At 34.1% G+C, this 23075-nt stretch overlaps 1 protein-coding gene across 4 annotated transcripts in view; it reads left to right on the top strand.

Moving 5' to 3' along the window:
- Positions 1-23075, top strand: part of NME7 (NME/NM23 family member 7) — a 171904-nt gene that overhangs the window by 50628 nt on the left and 98201 nt on the right. For all 4 annotated transcript variants that reach the window (XM_010984472.3, XM_010984471.3, XM_010984474.3 and 1 more), the window contains exons 5-7: positions 1525-1575; positions 2849-3056; positions 13292-13397. In XM_010984472.3, coding sequence (XP_010982774.1) covers positions 1525-1575; positions 2849-3056; positions 13292-13397 — 365 coding nt within the window. The remainder of the gene's footprint in view (positions 1-1524; positions 1576-2848; positions 3057-13291; positions 13398-23075) is intronic.

The raw sequence follows: 23075 nt of genomic DNA, 5'->3' as shown, positions 1-23075 counted from the left end.
TTAGTAATTAAGATTTTTCTTTTCCTTTATATTAAAGATTTTGATTTTCCTTTTTTTAGTAGTTAAATTTTAGAATTGGCTGTATTAATAGTCTCATCGCTAACTTCTAAAATCCTCCCCACATGAGTTTTTCAGACATTTGGTGTTACCTCATTTTAGGCTGCAGAATAGTATATCCATATCTTTTTTGTGAATTCTTCTCCTTACCGTCCAGAATTTTTGTTTCCTGAAGTTGGTAATAGAAAGGGCATAAGCAGTCAGAGGTTTGCAATCAGACATCTGGGTTCAAATCTCCCTGTCCCTCTTCCCTTACTAGCACTTTCACCTGGATGAGTTAGGTAATCATGCTGAACTTCATTATTTTCATATGTAACATGAAGGTGATCATACCTATTTCTATGTATTGGGAGGGCTAATAAAATAATTTGATGTTGGCATATAATAGGCTAATAAAATAATTTAATGTTGGCATATAATAGGCTCTAAAAAGATGGATTTTCTCCCCCTTCCATTTCTTGGGATGAATTTTATTTTCTTTATTTACATAGTTTACTTTCATAATCTCTTCCTAGCCAAAGAGAATATTTTATTACACTTGGTTTGAATAAAAGAATAGCCTGATACAGCTTATTACGTGATTTCATTTTGTAATAGAGATCTTTGAGATCTTAAAGCATTGTGTGGTAAATTATCAAGCCTGAAAGTTGTTGGAGGATACTTTAATTTGCTACTTTAAAAAGTAGTTGATGTTGACATAATTTGTCACATTCTGTGAACTCAGCTTAAAACCTTTGAGAAAGCTGTACAAGTTTAAGAGAGGTACTTGATTAGAGATTTAGACTTTTCAGCTAATCATTTTAAAAGCCCATTATCCTTTCATTGTCTCTATAGCTGTGGGAATATAAATTTAAAAAATAAATCCCTCTTGTCCTTAATTGAGATTTCTGAATATCTCCATATTACTTCTTTTTTGAGGGTGTTAGTTCAACCGTTCATTTTTTAAATACATTAATAACTAGTAAGAATACAGTGGTATGCATGATTTGTCAAGCACTTTTTAAATACACAAGTATATAGTCTTTTTGGAGCAATCCAGCTAAGACAGAAAATTATAACTATTAAATTAGAAGTCTAGGCTAACCTCTCAAGTTTAAAGCCTGTAGAAGGAAGTGACAAATTTTGAATTGAAGATGGCTTTGCATTTTTTGATGTAACTTATTTGAAATTTAAAAAACAAATATTTCTTATTGGTCAGATGTGTTTTTAGAATGTTGAAGATGCCAGTGAAAAGGAAGATAAGAACATGAGTAATAGAGTAAATATGGCTTCTTATATTCATTTTAATTTTACATCTTAACATAGAAATCCATGCTAGCAAAAAATTTGAAAAGAGAGGGGATTTGAGCAGAATATTTGAAAAATCATTAATCAATTCACATATTGGTCAGAGAATTTCATCTTTATTAATGTTAGCTAAAATAATTTCCTTACATAATTCTTAACTATTGTCACTTTATTTTATAGGAAAGAAGCAACAGACTTTCATATAGACCATCAGTCCAGGCCCTTTTTAAAGTAGGTACTAACCTTGGGGCTCATGTTGTGTCTTGGAGGATATCCTGGAAAACTAAGGAGTTATAATTTTATGATTCAAAAATTTGTTCCATAAGAATAATTTGTCGAAAAGTCCTTAGCAGCATCTTGTAACTGCAGAGAGCTTTTTTCTAGGAATTGTTTTTTCTGTCCTTTTATTAGATAAGAATTCTCTTATCATTAAATATATTAAACTTTAATCAGAAGCTAATATAATGATTTTCTTAAATTATAAGGAGCATAGCTTTCTTTTTAGATTTCAGTAGATTGAAAATAGAGTGATGATTTCATTTTATGTTGAATATGTTTTGTGGTTTAAACTTATTTTGGCATTCTCATGTATATAAAACATTATTCATAAAACTGTTCTATGTTGACTAGTTTCATATACATTTTGTTCCTTGAAATTCAGCAACAAATATGTTAGAAACTGTATCTATGTTCTGAATATTTGGGTTCTATTTAAAGTTAGTGAATATTGTGCACCTCATATTACTATTGAGAGACAAAGGAGAGTGCTTACATTTCTAAAACAGAGGAACGTCAGCCAAACTGCTCCAATAGACATGTCATTTGGTGTTCTGCACAGAGTAGTGTTTTACTGAAGAAAAGTTTTATATAAGAAAATCATTGTTATAAGATTATTTTAAACTAAGCATTATAAAAGATTCTGAAACCTTGTTAGAATAGGCATATATAATTCTCTTGGAAATTCTTCTTTGTGAGGGTCTTTGTGTATGTTGATATTACTACAGCTCCTTGCTGAATGTTTTGTATGTCACTGGACCAACTCAGTGCTTACTGATTGAAAACTCATTGTCATTTTGTGAATTCCAATAGATCTACACACAAAAACTCTTATTACAAATATAAGACATGGCTCTCATCACTTTATTATGAAATTTTAACCACATGAAAATAAAAAGATCCTTCTGTACCTTTCAGAGCAATGCAAAAAGCACAGATCATTATGCATTTTAAATGAACGAAATAGTCTTTATTCAATGAAACTGATTTTTCTGCTAACAGTAATTGATTTTACAACGTTAGTGATTTGTAGTGACTTAGGTCATGCAAGACACTCATTTTATGAAAATTTTACCTTGCCCATGTAAAACTCACTATGGCCAATGGTTCTGAGATCATAATATTCATGTATATGTTGAAATACTTAAATTAGTAGTATATCCTTATTAAGAGAGAGATCTCAGTTGATAGAAAAATGTAGCAAATCAGTCTTTTACCTGTTTCATAGTGAGCTGATCCAGTTTATTACGAGTGGCCCTGTAATTGCCATGGAGATTTTAAGAGATGATGCTATATGTGAGTGGAAGAGACTTCTTGGACCTGCGAACTCTGGACTGGCACGTACAGATGCTCCTGGAAGCATTAGAGCCCTCTTTGGAACGGATGGCATAAAAAATGCAGCTCATGGCCCTGATTCTTTCGCTTGTGCTGCCAGGGTAAGGTATTTTAAAAATATTTTAATTCTGTTTTGGTTTTGTTACATGTTTAATGTTAAAGTAAAGCCTTTTGTAACTGCTGACTAGGGTCGATTTATACAGCTGACCTAGTAGAAGAGAAAACCTATGACCTTTTGCCTAAGATTAAACAGTGTTTCAATGATGTCTCCTTTGTGAACTGGCAACCTGGCCATGGTCGGTCAGAATAACTTTTCTCCAATTAAAATGCTTGTCCTATTTTGTTCCAAAGACTTAAATTACTGAGGCCCATCAGAGTTTGAATTATTAAATTCATGTAAGAATACCAGTTTATGGAAAGTGAATATTCAAAAAGAAGGCATCATTTGATATATTCTTTCTTTGACTCAGACTTGATGCTCTGTTTTCAAGCTTAACATCCTTTTCTCTTCCTATATATAGCTAGTGTTTATGAAAACCTTTCTACAATTACTCCTTATTTGAAATCCGTATAAATAAGGTATTACAACTGGGTTTATACTGGTGTGGAATTAACAAAGTGCAAGTTAATTCTTAGCATTGTGAAAAGTTTCTCAGCTAATTTAAGATGGTTTTTATTCTGGTTATGTTTGCAGTGGAATAATACTAGAAAGTTTTATGATACAGTTGACCTTTGAACAACGTGAGTGTTAGGGATTCTAAACCACTGTGCAGTCAGAAGTCTGCCTGTGACTTATAGTGGGCCCTCCATGGCCACATTTCCTCCACATCCAAGATTCCTTGGCATCCATGTATTCAACCAACCGCAGGTTATGCAATATCGGAGTATTTACTATTGAAAAAAATCTGCATGTAAGTGGATCAGTGAGCAGTTCAAACCTTGTTGTTCAGGGCTCAGATTTTTTTTTTTTTCTTACAACTCTTATCAATAAATCCTTTCCATTCTCCTTTCAAGCTAGACTTTGAGTCTGATCATTATGATCTAAATCACTGTTACATTTTGTCTGGACTATTGTAAAACCCTCCTAAATTATTCTTTCCTCTCTTCTTCTCTTCCAATTTATGAACATTTTACCTTTTCCAAGTAAAATTAACCATGTCCAAGTGATCTTTTTAAAACAAATCAGATTGACAATTCAGCTGTCAAACTCTTTAGTGAATTTTTGTCTCTTATAGAATAGAATCTTAATATTTATTGTAGCCTCCAAAATTGACCTGATCCAGTTCCAATCAATTTCTACATCTTTTTCTGTAACCAATCTCTCCCTTACTCGCTGTTTCTCAGGTGTACTGGCCATCTTGCTATTTTTAGAATAGCATATTGCTGCCTGGCTTGTTCAATTAACAGCAGAGGAGGGGCTGATGAGGTCACAGAAGTAATCAGGGAGATATCATATGGTTTGAAGACCATGGTAGTATAAGATTTCTGTCTTTGTCTCTGAGGAAAGTGGAGAGCCATTGCAGGGATTTGAACAGAGGATGACATGCTTGACTTGACATCTAAAAAGATCGCTCTGGCTGCTGCATTGAGAATAGACTGTACAGGGCAAGTGTAGCAACAAGGAGCCCAGTTGAGAGAATGTTGCAATAATTCAGAGAAACGATGGCTTGGACCAGGGTGGTAGCAGTGAGTCGAGTGTATAGATGTAGTTTAAAATAGATTTTATGAGGCAATACTGATATAAAATCTTAAATCCATGTAGTTAAGTAAAATGAGCAAGGTACAAAATAGTGTGTATGCTATGCTACTATTGTATAAAAAGAAGTAAAGAATGTATATTTTTATTAAAGTAAGATGTTGAAATGTGTTACAAGGTTCTCATGTGTACTAGTTTCTACTCAGGGCAGGCTGGAGGTGTCCTAGTGGCAAGAGAATAAGGGTGCAGAGGAAGATTTTCACTACATATTGTCTACCTTTAAAATTTCTTAACCATGTAAATTATTTCCTATTCATAAATAAATAAAAAAATCACTGGTCTAAAAAACATATTTTAATGATTGAGGGCCAAATGATCAAGATTTCCTTCCAGATTGAATATAAGAGTATGAGAAAGAGATGTCAAGGATTACCCCAAAGTTCCTGGCCTGACCAACTCGAAGGATAGAATTTACATAAATTGAAATGAGGAAGGCTATGGCTGGAGTCAGTATGGATGGAAAATAAGAGATTACACTTTGGACGTGGAAACTTAAGATGTATGCTTGTTTATCCAAGAAGATATATTGAGAAAAAAATTGAGTATGTGAGTTTGGAGTTCAGGGGAAGGTCTGGACTAAAGGCTTAAATGTTGGGGGCATCAGCATACAGACAGTATTTCAAGCTGTGAGGCTGGGTGAGAGTACCAAGGAGAGAGAGTGTAGCTAGAGAAGGGAAAAGAATAAAGACGGAACTTTTGTGCCCTGGTAAAGGGTTACAGAGGATAAAGCAGTAAAGGAGGTAAAGGAGTGTCGAGTGATGGAGAAGGAAAACATTCAGAGCCAATGGTGTCCTGCAGCCAAGTGAAGGAAATATTCTAAGGGGAGAGAATGATCAGTCGTGTCAAGTGAGGTGGGTGTATCAAGTAAGAAGGGTATTGGGAACTGAACATTAGATTTTGCAATGCGGAGATCATTGGTGAACTTGATAAGATGAATGTTGATGGAGAGTTGGAGGCAAAGCCCTGCTTGGAGTGGATTTAAAAGAAAATTGGAGGACAAGAATTGGAGACAGTGAATACAGACAATTCTTTTCAGGGAGTTTTTGCTGCAAAGGTGAGCAAGGAAATGGTAGCTGTGAGGATAAGCAGGGTCAAATTTTTTTAAGCTGAGAAGAATTATAGGTGTGAAAAATTGATGAGAGAAAAGTAAACTTACTGGAACAATGTCATTGATTAGGTGACAAGGAATGGAAATTAGAGCCTGGACTGGCTGTGCAGTGGTGCAGGGCTAGTTGTCTATAGCAACAAATGGGAAGGCTGAGTTTGAGGGTGCAGATGAGGATTCTTATGGCCTCAGTTTTCTCAATAGGAAGCAAGGTCGAAAACTGCTACAAGTGAGGATGGGGGAGAAGATATTGGAAGGTTAAAAAAGAGAGGTGTGAAATAGGCATCTGAAAGACTAGGACAAGGAAGAGATTAGGAAATATGGTATGATTGCTGTGCTGAATGAACGGCCCACCTGAAATTCATGGTCATGAATTATGAGTGTGAATGTTCTCCTGCCATGTTCAGCTGCATGGGTGTAGGTGCAGAGTAGGTGAAGGGTTGCTTTAGCCATAGCTGTGGTTTTGTGAAGCAAGTATGCTAGGAGGGTTATGGGAGTCAAAGGTGCTTGTAAGAGTGATTATAGTCTTTGACCTTTGATCTTACTAGTAGACATTTACTATAAATGTAGTAGTATTTTCAATTCTTATGCTACCAATCAGGTATTTTAAGATATAAAAATGAAGGCATAAATAATTAAGGAAATAACTGGGGGCTGAATTGAAGGTCACTGACCATGTTCACTGATATGTTCCTCCTATTTTCCCCATCACCGTGTCACCCCATCCGTTTCTCTGTTCTTTTTTTCCACCAGTTTGTTTAATGAATTTGAGCGTAAGTGTACTGTTCAGAATTTAGATAACTTAGGCTCTGTCCATGTTTATACATTAGATGATTCCACCAGTGAGTTCATGAAGGCAGGTATTTTTATTTGTTTTGTTTTGATTATTAGAACCTGCCTACTACATGATAAATGCTCAGTAAATACTTGGATGAATGGATTTTCCTGATACCGGTCATTAAATTCCCTGTCTCCTTCCCATTCGTAACCAATATTTTTTTCAAAGTTTTTTTTTTTTAAACTTTGATATAATATAAATAAAATGGGAAAATGTCAGCATATTTTGGTGTTTTTTCTCAAGATGCTTTACCTTTCAAATATTCTTTGCCTTTGTTGAAATACCATGAATCTTGACCCTCTATACCATATCTTTATTGGATAATAATGTAGGTCGTATATTTATTTCAATAGTACTATTGATGCTGAAAATAAGTGGATTCAGAAATGCAGGGGAAGTTTTTTGTATGTTAACATGATAAAACTAGACTTGACTTGCCTTAAGTATATATACTTGTGTGTTTCTATGCATGCATATACATAATGCACGTGCTAAGCTTGGTAGAAAAATTCCTAGCTGCTAGTAATATGGAATGTTTCCCCTGCAACTTTTTTTGTAGCGGAGAACCTTTTGCAACTTTAGCTAGCATAGTCCTTCCTTCAGAGAAGTATCTTTAAACATATTTGTTTCCATTTTGCAAACTTAAAATTTGTAGCTCTTTCTGATATTTGTCCCTGAAATACCCCATTACTTGTATAAACCCTTTAGAATATGCATATTCTTGAAACGCTTCTTGGGAAGAATGAGTAATGTGGACATCCTGTTAGCTGACTGGCTACCAAGGAGAAATACTGTGGAACGTACAACATGCATGAAGAAGCAAGGGCCATAGGTATTGACAAAAAAAACCCCACGAAAAACAGTATACAAGCAGCCAAAAATAACCTCTCTTTGGCTTTGAATTCCTATTAGTTACTATCTTTTTTCCTTCTTGCCCAGATTCTCCAAAGCCTAGACATACTCATTGTTTTCTCTTCTTCAGTTGCCTTTGACTGCTCATTGAGATTAGCCACTACAGTTTGGTTTCGTCTTTTCATTCCACTGAAATCACATTGGCTGAGATAACCAATGTGCTCTTAAGAGCAAAATCCAAGGGGCATTTTTCATTTCTTATTTTACTGTGTCTACTGTATTTTACTGCAACATTTAATAAGTTTGAACACTTTGTCATTTCTGAAATACTCCACACTATTTAAATCTGTGCTATCTCACTGTCCTTTTCTCTTTATATCTAGTAGATCATGAGCTGTGTCTTATTAACTAGCTTTTTTCCCTGTGGTAGTATTGGTGGTGTTCAGGCTTTATTCCCTGGTCTACTACTTTTATTGCTCTGTTTCTCAGGCTCCTGGCCTGTAAAATGAGGTAATAGTTGCACCTAACATCATAGGTACTTCACTTAGGGGCTTAGCATAGTCCCTAGAACGTGGTACTTAATAGATGTTATCTATTAATCTTCCGTTTTCATGGTGCCTCCAAAATCTATATGTTGCACTGTATATAATGTCAATATATTAAAAAAAATAGTATTCTTGAAATAACCAATTAGAAAACTTTTAGAAGAGATTTCCATTCAATGGAAAAGACATCTAGGATAAAGCTAATAAAAGATGTGGGAAATATTTATGAGGAAAACTATAAATTTTATTGTAGGTGATAAGAAATAAATGAACATATATGCCATGCTCACAGATGGGAAGACTATGTCATAAAGATATCAGTTTTTTCCAAATTAATTTATAAGTTCAGTGCAATTCTAGTCAAAATCCTAGCCAAGTTTTTCATGAAATTTAGCAAAATTCTTGTGTGGAAAGAGCCAAAATGGCCAAGGCAATTTTGAAGAGGAAGAGGATGTAGTGATAAAATGGGGACTTATTTATGCAATAGCAAGGCTTTTAAAATAAAACTTTAGTAGAAAAGCAGTGTAACATCGGCATGGGAGTAGACAAGTATGGCAGTGTAACAGCCCAGAATGCTTGAGAAATGACGTACATATAATGAGAACTTGGTGTTATTATATCAGTGATTATATTGATTAGTCAATAAATTGTGCTGGAAAATTTTATATGAAAAAACCAATTAACTTCTTAATTCTATATCTAGGACTCTTCTTGGCATTTCAGACTCCTACTCAAACAGTATGTCCCGGGCTGAACTGATTGTAACTCATCAGACTGCTCCTTTTGTACTCTGTATATCACTTGCAAAGAATTTGACAACTAGTATTCATTCTTCTGCCTTCTTTATCCCCCACATCCAAGTAATAAAAAGTTTTGTAGATCTTTTCTCTTCTAAGCATTTCCTTGAGTTCTCCCCTTCCTGTTAATTCCTACCACTGCTGTTCTGGTTCTGACCTGGGCTGCGGCAACAGCTCAGCCCCATACTTCTCTCTCTCAGTATGTCTCTTCCACATAGGCTTCAGAGTGAGCTATCTAAAAACCTCTAATTGGTCCATGTCCTGGCTCTACTAAAAATATTCCACAGTACTCCATTACCCCAGAATAATGTTCAAGCTCCTTAACATGTTTTACAAAAATGATGCGTACCTTAGCCTCTTCTCCCGTCTTACATCCTGTTTCTCCCTCTATACTGTGGTGGTGTTGCTCTGTTGCTTTTGCCAGCCCTGCCCATCTGCCTTGGAATATACCATCTCTCTCTTTGCTCTGGTAATTTGTATTTGTCCTTTAAAACTCTGCTCAATGTTCTTTACATATTCCTGGTACATGTTCTTTATCCAGATATATGATTTGCAAATATTAGTGTGTGGTTTGCATTTTCAGTTTCTTTAACAGTGTCTTTGGATGAGCAGAAGTTTTAAATTTCGAAGTTCAGTTTATCAGTTCTTTCATGTATTGTACTTTTGGTGTTGTATCTAAGATGCTGTTACCTCGCCCAAGGTCACAAAGACTTCCTCTTTGTTTTCTTAGAAATTTTATAATTTTAGATTTTATATTTAGCTCTATGATCCATTGTGAGTTTTTATGTATGGGGTGAAGTATGATCAAAATTAAGTATCTGGTTGTTCCACACCTTTTGTTAAACACTATGCTTTCTCCACTTAATTGCTTCTGCACCTTTGTCAAAAGTTTACTGACTGTATATGTATATTTCTGAATTCTTCCTTATGTTCTATTGGTGTATTTTTCTTTCTTTATGCTTATCTTACTCTTATTATGAAAATAAACATCCAGTTAAAAAGTGGGCAAAAGAATAGAATAAGCACTTACCAAAGGAAGATACATGAATGGTAAATAAGCATTTAAAATACACAGCATCATTAGACATTAGGGAACTGCTAATTAAAACCACAATGAGATATCACTACACACCTTTTAGAATGGCTAAAATTTTAAAGACTGATGATACCAAGGGGCAAGGGTGAAGTGGAGCTAGAACTGTCATATTCTGTTGTGAGAACTTAAAAGGGTACACACACTTTGGAGAAAAGTTTGGCAGTTTCTTAAAATTTTAAACATATACCTACTCTGAACCAGCTGTTTCACTCCTAAGTGTCCAACAGGTGACTGGTTAAACAAACAATGATGTCAACACATGGAATACTATTTGGCAATAAAAAAGGAATGAAGTATTGATATATAGGACAGTAGATGAATCTCAAAATAATTTTGCTGAGTGGAAAGTTAGATGAAACAGCACATACTATATGATTCTATTTATATAAATTGTTGAAAACTGAACTAATATATAATAATGGAAAGCAGATTAATGGCTACAGGAGCAACTTATTAATGCTAAGGGAAGTAACAGTAATGGTTGATGGTAAGGGAGGCAGGGAGAGACGGAAGAAAGGGATTGCCAAAAGAAAGGAGGGCTGACGGACGTATTTATATCTTGATTTTTGGCAATGTTTTCACAGGGGTAAACTTACATCAAAACTTACTAAATTTCATCCTTTATATATGTGTAGTTTAATGTATGTTAATTATGCCTTAACAAAACTTAGGAAAAAAATAACAATTCTGCTCAACTATTACCAATTTCTTGATTCTATGTGAGGTAGATGCTTACTTAATGCCTACCTCATACTTCTATTACTTACCAGGTTTTAAAAGTATTTTTTTTTATATTTATCTAACTAGTAGGCTAAATTCTCTGAGGATGTGTAATTTATCTTTATACCTTGAGGATCTAGATCACAGGTGTTGAAAAAGTTTCAGAGTTGAAAATGACAACAAACCTAGTGTTTATTGACTGCTCACTGTGTGCCAGGCATAGTTCCAAGCATGCTAGTGTCTCATTTAATTCTCACAATATGCTGTGCATTGGCTTATATCATCCCAGTTTGCTGTTGCAGAAGTAGAGGCTCAGAGAATTTAAGTAGTTTGGCTGCACAAGGACACAAGCCCAGGAAATTCTAACTCCACTACTCTCCACTGCATATGCTGAAAGTAGTGGCCTACCTTGTTCTAAATGTTACAGTCTTTTAGGATAGGAAAGTAATGGAGACACTTTTCAGATAATTTGGAAACTAGAGAAAATTTGTCATCAGTAATCCTGCCAACGATGTTTATAGTTTACCTACATGTGGCATATTCCTTCTGAGTGATTCTCTTTCGATCAGTTATATAATTCACATAGTAAACATCATTTTATATGGTTTTAATTTAACTTGATTATTCTTTTCTTAATATTATATCGTAACATTTTATATGTTGCCACATCATTGTCATAAGAGTAAATTTTAATGGCCGTAGAATGTTCTCTTGCATGACTGAACTAAATCATGTTTTATTATTTCCTTACCTTGGGATATTTTGTTAGGTTCTAATTTTTTTCACTTTTGTAAATAAGGGTGCATTGATCATGTGACTTCATATTTCATTAATGTTTTGGATTATTTTCTGAGAACAGATTTCATATTTGATATTAAAAGTATGCAGAGAGAGTTCAGTACTTTAAGTGTTTTAATCTGGGGCATTTATAAGAGTGGTGGTTATTTAAAATTACTTCGTAAAAGTATTAAAGGAACTTTTAACTGGCAACCATTGGTTATACCTTTATTTTGATAATTAAAGATATGAATGTAAATTAGTCAAATATTTTAGTGAGATCATCATAGGGCATGGGGTCTCATCAGGGTGAAACTTAAGAAACGGCAACTATATACACAACAATTTTAGATAAAAATACAGTATAAAAAACTATATATTTAAAAGTTTATGAAATTGAGTCTGAATTCTTGGGAAAGTTATGTCTTTATCCTTCCTTGCTAGGTCATTTAGGGACATATAAAAGGCTGAGAGCAATAGCAGGGAACCTTGGAAGGAGAAAAGCTTTATACAAAATGTTTAAAGCAGCTCAAATCACAAAGGAATAAAGGAATATGACTTTTTTTGGTGTGACTTTATATTCGTTTGAAGTCTCTGTTAATTGCCATATGACAATGACCTAGTAACAGTGCTCTTGCAAATACGAGCTTGGATTAATAAGTGGGACAGAGATGACAACCTGCACAGGGAGAAAGAGAAAGCAAAGGTGTAGCAAAGAATTACTTTCACTAAGAAGTTACATTTAAGTAAAAATCTTTATATGCTTTGCCTTAAATACAGATGACTGGATAAAGAAGATGCGGTGTACATATTACAATGAGATATTACTCAGCCAATAGGTTTTTTAAAATGCACAGCAGTATGGTGCATTAACACATCTTGCAATCTTTCAACTTTTAAATTCAATGGAAAATGAATATTTGAGTTATTTGTTCTAGATGCTAAAGGACCTATAAGGCTATGCAAGTTAGTTCTTCAAATTTATAATTCATGGAGGGCAATTGCCAAAATAACCACAACTTTGGAGGGAGTACAGGGTACTGATTATAAGGGCATCAGAAAAGTTCTCATAGAGGAGGTGGTACATGAAGTGACCCTTGACACACTGGTGGGGTTCTTTGAGACAGAGGGATTTACAGAGATTACTAGAAATAATGTAATAAAAGTTTACAGGCAGAAAAGCATCTGTCTAAATAATTAACTGATTAGTGTGGCCATCTTTGTTGCGAGTTCATGGTGCTGGGTTGTCATTTTAACGAACGATGTGCAAAGCAAATAGCAGCACAACCTGAATCTGGTTATAAAACAAGTTCATGGGATTTGACTTTATACTAGAACTATATGTAGTAAGTTAGTTAGTTTTATCTAACTGAAGCTCTGATTCTTGACTGCTAAACTGCTTTGTAAAGATTCCCTAGTTTTTAATTGAATTTTAATTGACAAGTTTAAAATTGGACTTGTGTCTCATAAATAAATGCTTTGGGGAAAATGAGAACTTTATATTGATTACTTCTGATATTCAAATATATTAAGACATTCTCAGTTTTTTTTAAAACATTTATTGAAGTGTAGTTGATTTACAGTGTTTCTCAGTTTTAATCTTGGGACAGAATGATGCATTTTATTGTATTGTTTTAATACTACTCTATATGTTCTTTTGATCTTAAGACTTAAAATAAGGTTCAATTAATCAGTTAGTCTTTGTAAAAAAGTCATTTTTAGAAGGCTTGAAAGATTTATGTTATGAAACTTTAAAAAATAATTGCCTAGTTCTTCTTCTCTTACATAGATATCCTAGGAGCTCAAGAGAAGAGATTACATGTGCTGAAGTCATTTCTCTCTGTCTTTAGGAAATGGAGTTATTTTTTCCTTCAAGTGGAGTTTGTGGGCCAGCAAACACTGCTAAATTTACTAACTGTACTTGTTGCATTGTGAAGCCCCATGCTGTCAGTGAAGGTAAGTGCTGTGTTGAATACAATATAGCCAATACATTTTGCTAATAGGAGCTTATTTTGTTAATGTTTGTTTTCTTGATAGGTTTTATATGTAGAAATTAAAAAGTGTAATTTTAATATTTTCACTTTTTTTTTGAAGGCACCTGAATAAAGGTAATATAACATGAGGGCAAAATCTGTCTAAATCTACATTTATTTTTCTCTGTCTTTGTATTTGTGCATTTTAAAAAGGCGTTCCCTGTGTTACTGATCATGGTCATGATAATCCTGTTACAGGTCTTGGTTCCTTGACTTTTAATCTGCCTTCTTTTCTCCCAGCCACATAACTGTGATGCACTTAATTCACTTAAAAGGAACTCCTAATGTACAATTTAAAACAGTGTCTACCATATCAGCAATATGCCCTTCCTGAGAAATTAAAGAAACTTCTTTTTGTTCTCAGTATCTGAAACAAAGTTCTTTGACTAATACATATGTGTATATGTGCGTATACATACAGTGAGAGTTTGTAAGTTCTTTCTTAACTTTATTTTTCTTCACCTGTTTGGTTTAGTCTGCTCCAAGTATTTTGTCAGTCATTTCAAACCCTTTTGGAAATGAGATGAGGTATAATTTAAAAGATCATCCTTAAAAAACTAGAATATACTAACTAATGAACATAATTGAATGGATTGTTTTTTGGTTTATATTCTTTTTCATTATAAGTTTCTACAAGATACGAATATAATTCTTTGTGCTGTACAGAAGAAACTTTTTGTTCATCTATTTTATATATAGTAGTTAGTATCTGTAAATCTTGAGCTACCAATTTATCCCTTCCTACCCTCTTTCCCCCCGGTAACCATAAGTTTGTTTTCTGTCTTTGTGAGTCTGTTTCTGTTTTGTAGATAAGTTCATTTGTCTTTTTTTTTCCTTTCTTTCTTTCCCGATTCCACATATGAGTGGTATCATATGGTATTTTTCTTTCTCTTACTGGCTTACTTCACTTAGAATGATGATCTCCAGGTCCATCCATGGTGCTGCAAATGGCATTATTTCATTCTTTTTTATGGCTGAGTAGTATTCCATTGTATAAATATACCACAACTGCTTTATCCAGTCATCTGTTTTTGGACATTTAGATTGTTTCTATGTCCTGGCTATTGTAAATAATGCTGCTATGAACATTGGGGTGCATGTGTCTTTTTGAATTAGAGTTCCTTCTGGATATATGCCCAGGAGTAGGATTGCTGGATCATATGGTAACTCTGTTTAGTCTTTTGAGGGATCTCCATACAGTTTTCCATAGTGGTTGCACCAAACTAAATTCCCACCAACAGTGTAGAAGGGTTTCCTTTTCTCCACATCCTCTCCAGCATTTTTATCATTTGTCGACTTTTGAATGATGGCCATTCTAATTGGTGTGAGGTAATACCTCATTGTAGTTTTGATTTGCATTTCTCTGATAATTAGCGATATTGAGTGTTTTCTCATGTGCTTGTTGGCCATTTTTATGTGTTCACTGGAGAATTGCTTGTTTAGGTCTTCTGCCTATTTTTGGATTAGGTTGGTTGTTGTTGTTATTAAGCTGTATGAGCTTTTTATATATTCTGGAAATTAAGCCCTTGTCAGTAGCGTCATTTGCAAATATTTTCTCCCATTCTGTAGGTGGTTATTTTGTTTTGCTTATGGTTTCCTTTGCTGTGCAAAAGCTAAAAGTTTAATTAGATCCCATTTGTTTATTTTTGCTTTTATTTCTATTGTCTGGGTAGATTGTCCTAGGAGAACATTGCTAAAATTTATGTCAGAAAAGTGTTGGGAAAACTGGACAGCAGCATGTAAATCAATGAAGTTAGAACACTCCCTCATACCATGCACAAAAATAAATTCAAAATGTCTTAAAGAATTAAACATAAGACAAGACACTATAAACCTCCTAGTTGAATGGATTTTTTAAAATTTCATTTTTTCTAAATATTGAAGTAATTCTGGTATATACTAGAAAATTTGGAAAATTAAAAAAAAACATGAAACAGTAAAAGTTACCTGTTTTCCTATCATCCTGAGATAATCATTGTTAATATTTTGATACTTTCTCTAAATCCTTTTCTCTTGTATATGTGTATATGTATGTGTATAACTGACATGAATGTAATTATTAACATGGTTGAGATGTAGGTCTATAGGCTGTTTTAATTAAATTTGGGGGAGCATTTTGGATGATAGATGCAATATAATTGAAGATTTACGTTGTTTCCATTTTTTTTGATGTTAAAAATAAAGCTTTGAAGAATATCTTTGTATGTAAGTATCTGACAATATCACTAATTATTTCCTCTGGCTAGTTTCCTAGAAGTAGACCTATTTGTTGAAAAGGATATGAACCTTAAAGATCTTGTTGCATAATTAATACTTCTTTTAATTATTTAGGTAGGACTTTAATATCTTATTGATCCTTAGGACCATAATTATAGGGAACTAACATACATAATAGGTAACAAACATTTATTAAGAACTTAATCACCGTGTGCCCGGTATTAGACTGAGTACCATATCCATTATTTTCTTTAATCATCACAGCAATTATGGCAAGTAGGTGGGTATATCATTCTTTTGTAGATAAGCAAGCTGAGGCTATATGAAAATGTCATTTCCCTCAGTTTAGAGGAGGGAATCCAGGATGTAAACCCTGAGCTCTCCCTGTGTTCTTTCTCCTGCATATGTGACTCTACAGCAGTAGCAACAAAAACGTCACATGGTTAGTAACACTTACATAGCAAGTAATACTAGTCATATCTGAGATGGCTGCTGGTGTTGACAATCTATGAAAAAAAAATTGAGATTTTATGTTGCACTCATTCTTCTTACCTTGAGGTGGACCCTACACACACATACATAATATACCCACACACATTTTAATGTGATGAGACAAGTTCTTCTTTTTTAAAGGCTTCAACTTAAAAAAAAAAATTCATTTTGGCATCTAAATACATTCAATTTTATTTTTATCTGATTTAATTTTTTTCTAAGGAAAAATGATGCATAGAAAGAGACAAATAAAATGAGTTAAAATACTGGTTATATACTTTGATAATTGCATAGATAAATATTACTGAAATCTAATAAAATGATTATCTGAGTGAAAGGTGATGTCAAAACAACTAATGTTTACATGGTTTAAATCATTTTTAGTCAGCTGTTCTTTAAGATTAAAACGTATTTCATCTACTTATATTTGATACGTAACATTAGAGGCATATGAACTAATTAAAGAACTTTTTGTAACATCCAATCAGATGACAGAACACAAACTTTGACATTTCAAGGCTTTTTTCCCTTTTATTTGCTTTTTAAATCTCGATTTTAGGGATACTTTAAGACTGTTCTGAAATGTGTAATTAACCCAGCTTAGCTTAGAGTTAAATTGTGGCTACAATGAAATATAGTTTGAAGTCTGTTGAATTTATTATTAGATTCACTTGGTCCCCTTTCAATTGCTGGTTTATGTTTATCTTTTTCCATAATGATCCCATTTCCTGGCATATTTAATTTCACCTGTGGTCTAGTATAGGCGTGAGAGAAGAAGGGATTTAAAAAAAAAAAGAGTTGTTAACAGAGCCGTTGAAATAGAATAGGTTCTCTTCTGTTGGCTGCCGACTCCCCCAAAGAAGGCTGGAATGGCTTGTTGATCAAGCAAAACTGAGTTTATTGCTTACTACTGTAGGGACCTCACACCTTGATGGAGTCTTAATAGACTTCACAATGGAGAGGGTCTGGGCGGATATTGCATAGTTTCAGGTATGACCTTGAGAGAGTTAATGTGGGTCTATCAATGCAGTGATATGATTGAAACTGGCAAAGTTTATGATATTATGGTTTAGGATTAGTAGGAACAGTGAGGCAAGGATTTTAAGCAAGTCTTATAAATAAGCAACTGTTTGATAAGTGAGCTATTTGCCCAGTTGAGGGAATATTATGAAAAGGGAACTGTTTGAATAGTCTATTGTTGGGACAAATGGACTTTTGGGAGGTTCCTGAAGTAGACAGCGAAGTCATTTACTGATTTACAGCTTTATCTTTGTGGGCAATAATTTCTTGGCACAAATGATAGAATCTCGTGGATGTAGGCGGCCTTCATTCTTAGTCCTGTACTTAATCTATATGGATGCTGTAGTTCACCTCTCACTTCTGAGAGAGCTAGGAAAGGAACTTAGTTTGTGGAATATATGACGGGGAGAAATAGTAGCATATACTTGGGATATTTGCAGTCTTTTTTACATATGTAGATTGAAATATGTTTTGTCATTTGGGGACTCAGGTTTTTAAAAGGGAAGAAAAACAAAGTGAATTTTCATTTTTCTTTTTTAATTTTGAAATTATGCAATGTGTTTTGTTTTGCTGTCCTTAGTATTGTTTATATGTAGTTAGTCTAATTCCATCGATTAAAATGGATTATTTTTACTCTGAAATCAGGCTGTGTAGGTTTGAATTCTGGCTCCGTTACTTACTGGCCATGGGATGTTAGATAAATTACTTAACCTCTTTGTATCTTGTTTCCTCATCTATAAAATGAGAATGATGTACCTTCTTCACAAGGGAATCTAAGGTTTAAATGCACTTAATGGTTAGGTGACGATGTGATTTTTTTAATGATTAAATGTAAGGATTAATGTCCTAAGCACAGTGCCCAGCACTTAGTTACTTACTATGTAAGTGTTAGACATTATTACTATTATGATTACTGCTTTAATAGTACTACCACTACTGCTAATATCATTATCTTTTAATCTTTAAATAAAGTTGAATGACTCCTTAGAAACAAAGCAATAGTTTAAAATACTAACAATGCAACATCCATAATCCAGAGAAAGAAAGAAAATCCCTGTCATTATTTAAGGAACAAAGTACTTTAATTATTTTTCTTAGTTAAATTCTGGGTCTGTTTAAGCCCATGAAGTTATTACTTACATTGAGTTGATTTAGCACCTATCAGCCATTACCTGTTCTGATTGCCCATTACAGTTGGCACTGGGTGGGAAGTGGTAGCCAAATCTGGAAAACCTGCTTTTGCACTTGTAATGGCCCCATAATTAACCTTTTCAAGTATTAGGACCCTAAAGTTTTGTGGGAAATTTTCCTTTCTCATAACAGATTTATGCATTAAATGATTTTACTGCATTGTTCATAACATTGTCTTTTCTGATTTTAGTTTCTTCCTCAATAAAGTGAGTCAGGATGTTTTAAAAAGTTTCCTCTCAGCCTTTAAACTCTGATATTCTATTTTTCTGTGAAACTATCAAAACTTCTGATAAAAGAAAGTTGTGTCCTATATCTCAATGTTGTGATTTGGCTGTAAAAATTAATTCTATCTTAATGGAGGCTATTACAAAGCAATTTTAGATTCTATTTTTAGAAGGATATATAGACAATTTTGGGGTTGTCTGTTTGCTTTTAACTAATTAGGGAGCAAATTATTAGAATATTGACCAGATAGTAAATTTAATGCTAGAATGGTCTTTGATATGCTAATTGAAACAGGACCAGATCTTCAGCAAGATCACATTTGTCAAGTTCCTCACTTTTAAAAATTGAGCTATTCTTACTCAGAGCTTCTTTCAGAGTTTTAATTTCTGCCCTGAATGGTAATTTTGGTGCTACGTACGGGCCAAGAGCCCTAGAAGACACATTCCATGCTATGGAACCCCCCTGAATTTGGGCTGATGGAATTGGTTATGTTCCAAGCTTTTTTGTATTAGATTTCCTTCAAGCAATTCAGCTTCTGGGATACTGTGGAAGAGGCATGAAAATTTTTGGTGTAGAGAGATTAGATTTACATATGATTTCACTTATATGTGGAATCTAAAAAAGCAAAACATGAACAAACAAAACGGAAACAGACTCATAGATTCAGAGATCAAACTGGTAGTTGCCAGAGGGGAGGGGTGTGGGATGGATGGACAAAATAGGTGAAGGGATTAAGAGGTACAGACTTATAGCTATGAAATAAGTCAGGGAGATGATCACACAGGGAACATAGTAATGCTGGAGCAACTTGTCTGGTGACAGGTGGTAACTGGTCTTATTGTGGTCATTTCATAATGTCAAATCACTATGTTGTACACCTGAAACTAATATAATATTCAATGTTAATTATAAAGAGATTGGATTTAATATTGTAAATCTAACTCAGTTTCAGTAATTCTTGAAATGGGCCCAGTTATGCTTAGAATGTCACAGTTTTGAAGTTTTGTGACTATTTTATATTCTATCTGAAAAGGTAAACAGTTAAAGGGAATTTATAACAGATGCAGCAAGTATATTAAAATACATGTAAGACCCTGACTTTGCATGGAGCTTAGTGCACAGTTTTGAAACACAAAATTATAGGTAGTGGAAATGTCTTATAAACTTACAAGTTCTGGGAACTTTAAGTGAAATTAGTAATTTATTGACTTCAAAGGAATCTCAAGAGTTCTGTTAGTCCCTGCAAAAGAATCCCAGTCTTCAGGAAGGATTACATTGAATGGTCCTAACGAAGCAGTTGCATATTAGGCTATTAAAAAATTTCATTTAGAAATAATGAAAATTTTGTCTGCTAATATGTTCCAACATGTAATAACATTTAGGGGAAAATGAGAGTTCATAGGATTGTAGTTGTAAAGACTTGACTGAGGGCAGAGGAGAAGGTCTCCTCAAATCTTGTTAATACGACTGTCAGTAAAGAATTTTCTTGAGTACAGAAAAACAAAAACAGTTTTTTAAACTGCAATTTATATGTATGGTGTGATAAGTACTTTACATGAATTATTTAATTCCTGAAACTGCGAGGCTAGGTATAATTTGAAGTCCGTGTCACAGAGGAGGAAACCTAGGCAGTGATATGTTAGGTAACTCGCCCGGTCACACAGCTCTTAGGTGGCGAGTTGGGATTTGTAGGAAGTTTGTCTTCATTTGATCCCATTATACCATTCTTTGTCTAGATTATCACTTAGACCCTATAAATCCCCATCTTCAAGTTTATTATTTACTTTATAGGTGTGGAATCTAAGAATTGGAAGACATAGGTAACATCCCGAAATCCAGAGCTATTTGAGTCCACAGCTGGAATTATTTATGTTATTCCATGAATACTGAGGTCAGTTGATTCCTTGTGGAAAGCCATTCCTGATAGCAGGTTATATAATAATTGGTATGAAGGGCGATTTTATTTTATTTTAAAAAGTATTTTTTAACCATTTTTTGAGGTACTATTTATTTATTTATTTATTGGGGGGAGATAATTAGGTTTATTTATCTATTTTAATTTATTATTTAATGGAAGTACCAGGGATTGAACCCAGGACCTTGTGCATGTTAAGCATGTGCTCTACCACTGAGCTACACCCTCCCCACTGTAAAGGGCGATTTTAATACCTAGCATCTTAACTGGGTGAACAATGCTTAGTTTAAGGTGGGACTTACAGAAATGACTGCTGTTCTGGCCGAGATAATGGCAGTTAAGAGACGAATAACAAACAAGCTCTTGAGAATTATAAATTTAGAAGACTCCTTAACGCTTTTCCAGTTACATGGGAATAATGCTTTTGATATTTCTAAAGATGTTTAATTTGTTTGTTTTATCCTGCGATATTTCAGGAATCTCCTTTTCCTAGGTGTAATTTATGTACACTTGGTTCCGGGTGTTCTGTCCCTTGCTCCTGCACTCTAGCACCACTGCCTGCTTTTCAGTTCCCTAAATACCCTTTGTTCCCACTCTCCTCAGGGCCTTTTCTCATGCTCTTCCCTTTGCCTGGGATATGCATCCCCTTCTCCTCTCTCCACTCCCCCAAATGTCATTTTTCTCAGGGAAACCCCAAGTGACATGTTCTCTTGTCATTCTTAGCTTTTCCTTTATAGCACTTTGCACAGTTTAATGTTATATATTATATAACTAACATACACAGCTACAATATATAATGTACATTATATATTAATTTTTACCTAATGGTCATGTTCTGTCTCCTTCACCAGCTTACCAACTGGTAACAGGGACACTATTTGTTTCATTGTTACACTTACACTCCTTTACACTTTGTACTCATTGTAATTTTTCTTTTAGCCCATGTGTTCTTTGAGTCTTTTTTAGTGTCTGAACATTGTCAGAGAATGTGTTCTCAATGATGATCGGTTATTTGAAATTTGTTGATGTCCTTTGTTACTAAGCACATGGTTAATTAAAAAAAAAAAAAAACAAAACCAAAAACCTGCAGTGTGTGCTTGAAAAGAAAGGTATTTCTTGCATTGTCCTCATTACATATAAATAGCTATTGATTCAAACCTCTATTCAAAAGTATACTTTTTTTGGTCTGGTTGGATTATCAGCTTCTGGAAAAAACCTTGTTAAATTCTTCCTTGTTAAAATGATCTATTATTATGAATTTGTCATTTCTGCTTTTGGTTTGGACTGTGTCTGCTCTGTATATCCTGAGGCTTTGTTATGTGTGATTATTTTATCTTTTTGCTTATTATGTAGTGTCTTCATTCCCAGTAATCATTTTTATTGTTTATTGTTTACCTTAAATAGCTTTCTGCCATTTTTTTAGCCTTTTGCTTTTAGTATGTATCTTATAATCACTATGACTAAAATTTATTTCATTTCTATTTTTTTTAATTTTAAGTTTTTCAATCTAATCTATTCATCTTAAAATAGTTGAATTTAACCCATTGCCATTTATTGTGATAACTGATTTAGGTTCCTTTCTTTACCTTTACTTAAGGTTTTTTCATTTTTCCCATTTCTCCCTTTCCCCACCCTGCCACCTTCTGTTGGATAGTTTTCTTCATTGCCCTCTTTCCCTTTGTTTATCTGCTGGTTTGAAAGCCCTAGATGAGGGGATCAACAAACTATAGGCATTGAGCTAAACTGGGCCGGCTGCCTGGTTTTATAAGCAAGTTTTATTGGAACACAGTCATGCCCATTTATTTAGGTATTGCCTATGGCTGCTTTCATGCTACAAAGCAGGGTTGAGCAGTCGTGACAGATTGCAGTAAAACCTGCAAAGCCTAAAATACTATCTGACTCTTTACAGAAAAAGTTTATAGACCTCTGCTATAAGAGTATACATTTTAATTGGTCCTGCCTAAATTTTAGCATGTGTTCTTAACTCTTAGTTTTATTACTAGAATTTAATCTTGTTCACTCTCTCCAGATTTTTCCAAAGACTTAAGAATGCTTTAAGCAGCCACTGAAATCTTTTTCTTCTGTCTTGCAAGTTATTGGTGTGGGAAGTGTTAATTTTTTTAATTTTTATTTTTTCAATCAACTTTATTGTTGCATACTTTACATAATGTAAAACGCACACATTCTAAACGAACCATCCTGGCACTATAGCATCTCAAACTCTGAGTCAAGGTGTCCTTCTTAACAGATAAATCTGGTCTTGTCTGATGTCTCCTTCTTGAAGACATTTAGAGAATAAGTAGATGGTTTAGACTGAATCTATCACTGTGTGAAAGCAGGAGGATTGAATACATTTATTCCAGGCTTGTGTGCCTTTATAATTATAGGTTCTCTATCAATGACAAAGCACTGAAAAATCACTGTGGCTTTTGTCTTTGGAAGTCATGACCTGCTCTTCACACCTGGCTGGAATAAAGAAACATCTGTTGCTAGGCAGCCAAAGCACCAGCACCTAGCAACTGTGATGTGTGCATCAGGAAC

This window comes from Camelus dromedarius, chromosome 23 (genome assembly GCF_036321535.1).
Source record: "Camelus dromedarius isolate mCamDro1 chromosome 23, mCamDro1.pat, whole genome shotgun sequence".
Lineage (NCBI taxonomy): Eukaryota > Metazoa > Chordata > Mammalia > Artiodactyla > Camelidae > Camelus > Camelus dromedarius.
The sequence above is the reverse complement of the archived record's forward strand: the minus strand, read 5'-3'. Positions and strand labels throughout refer to the sequence as shown.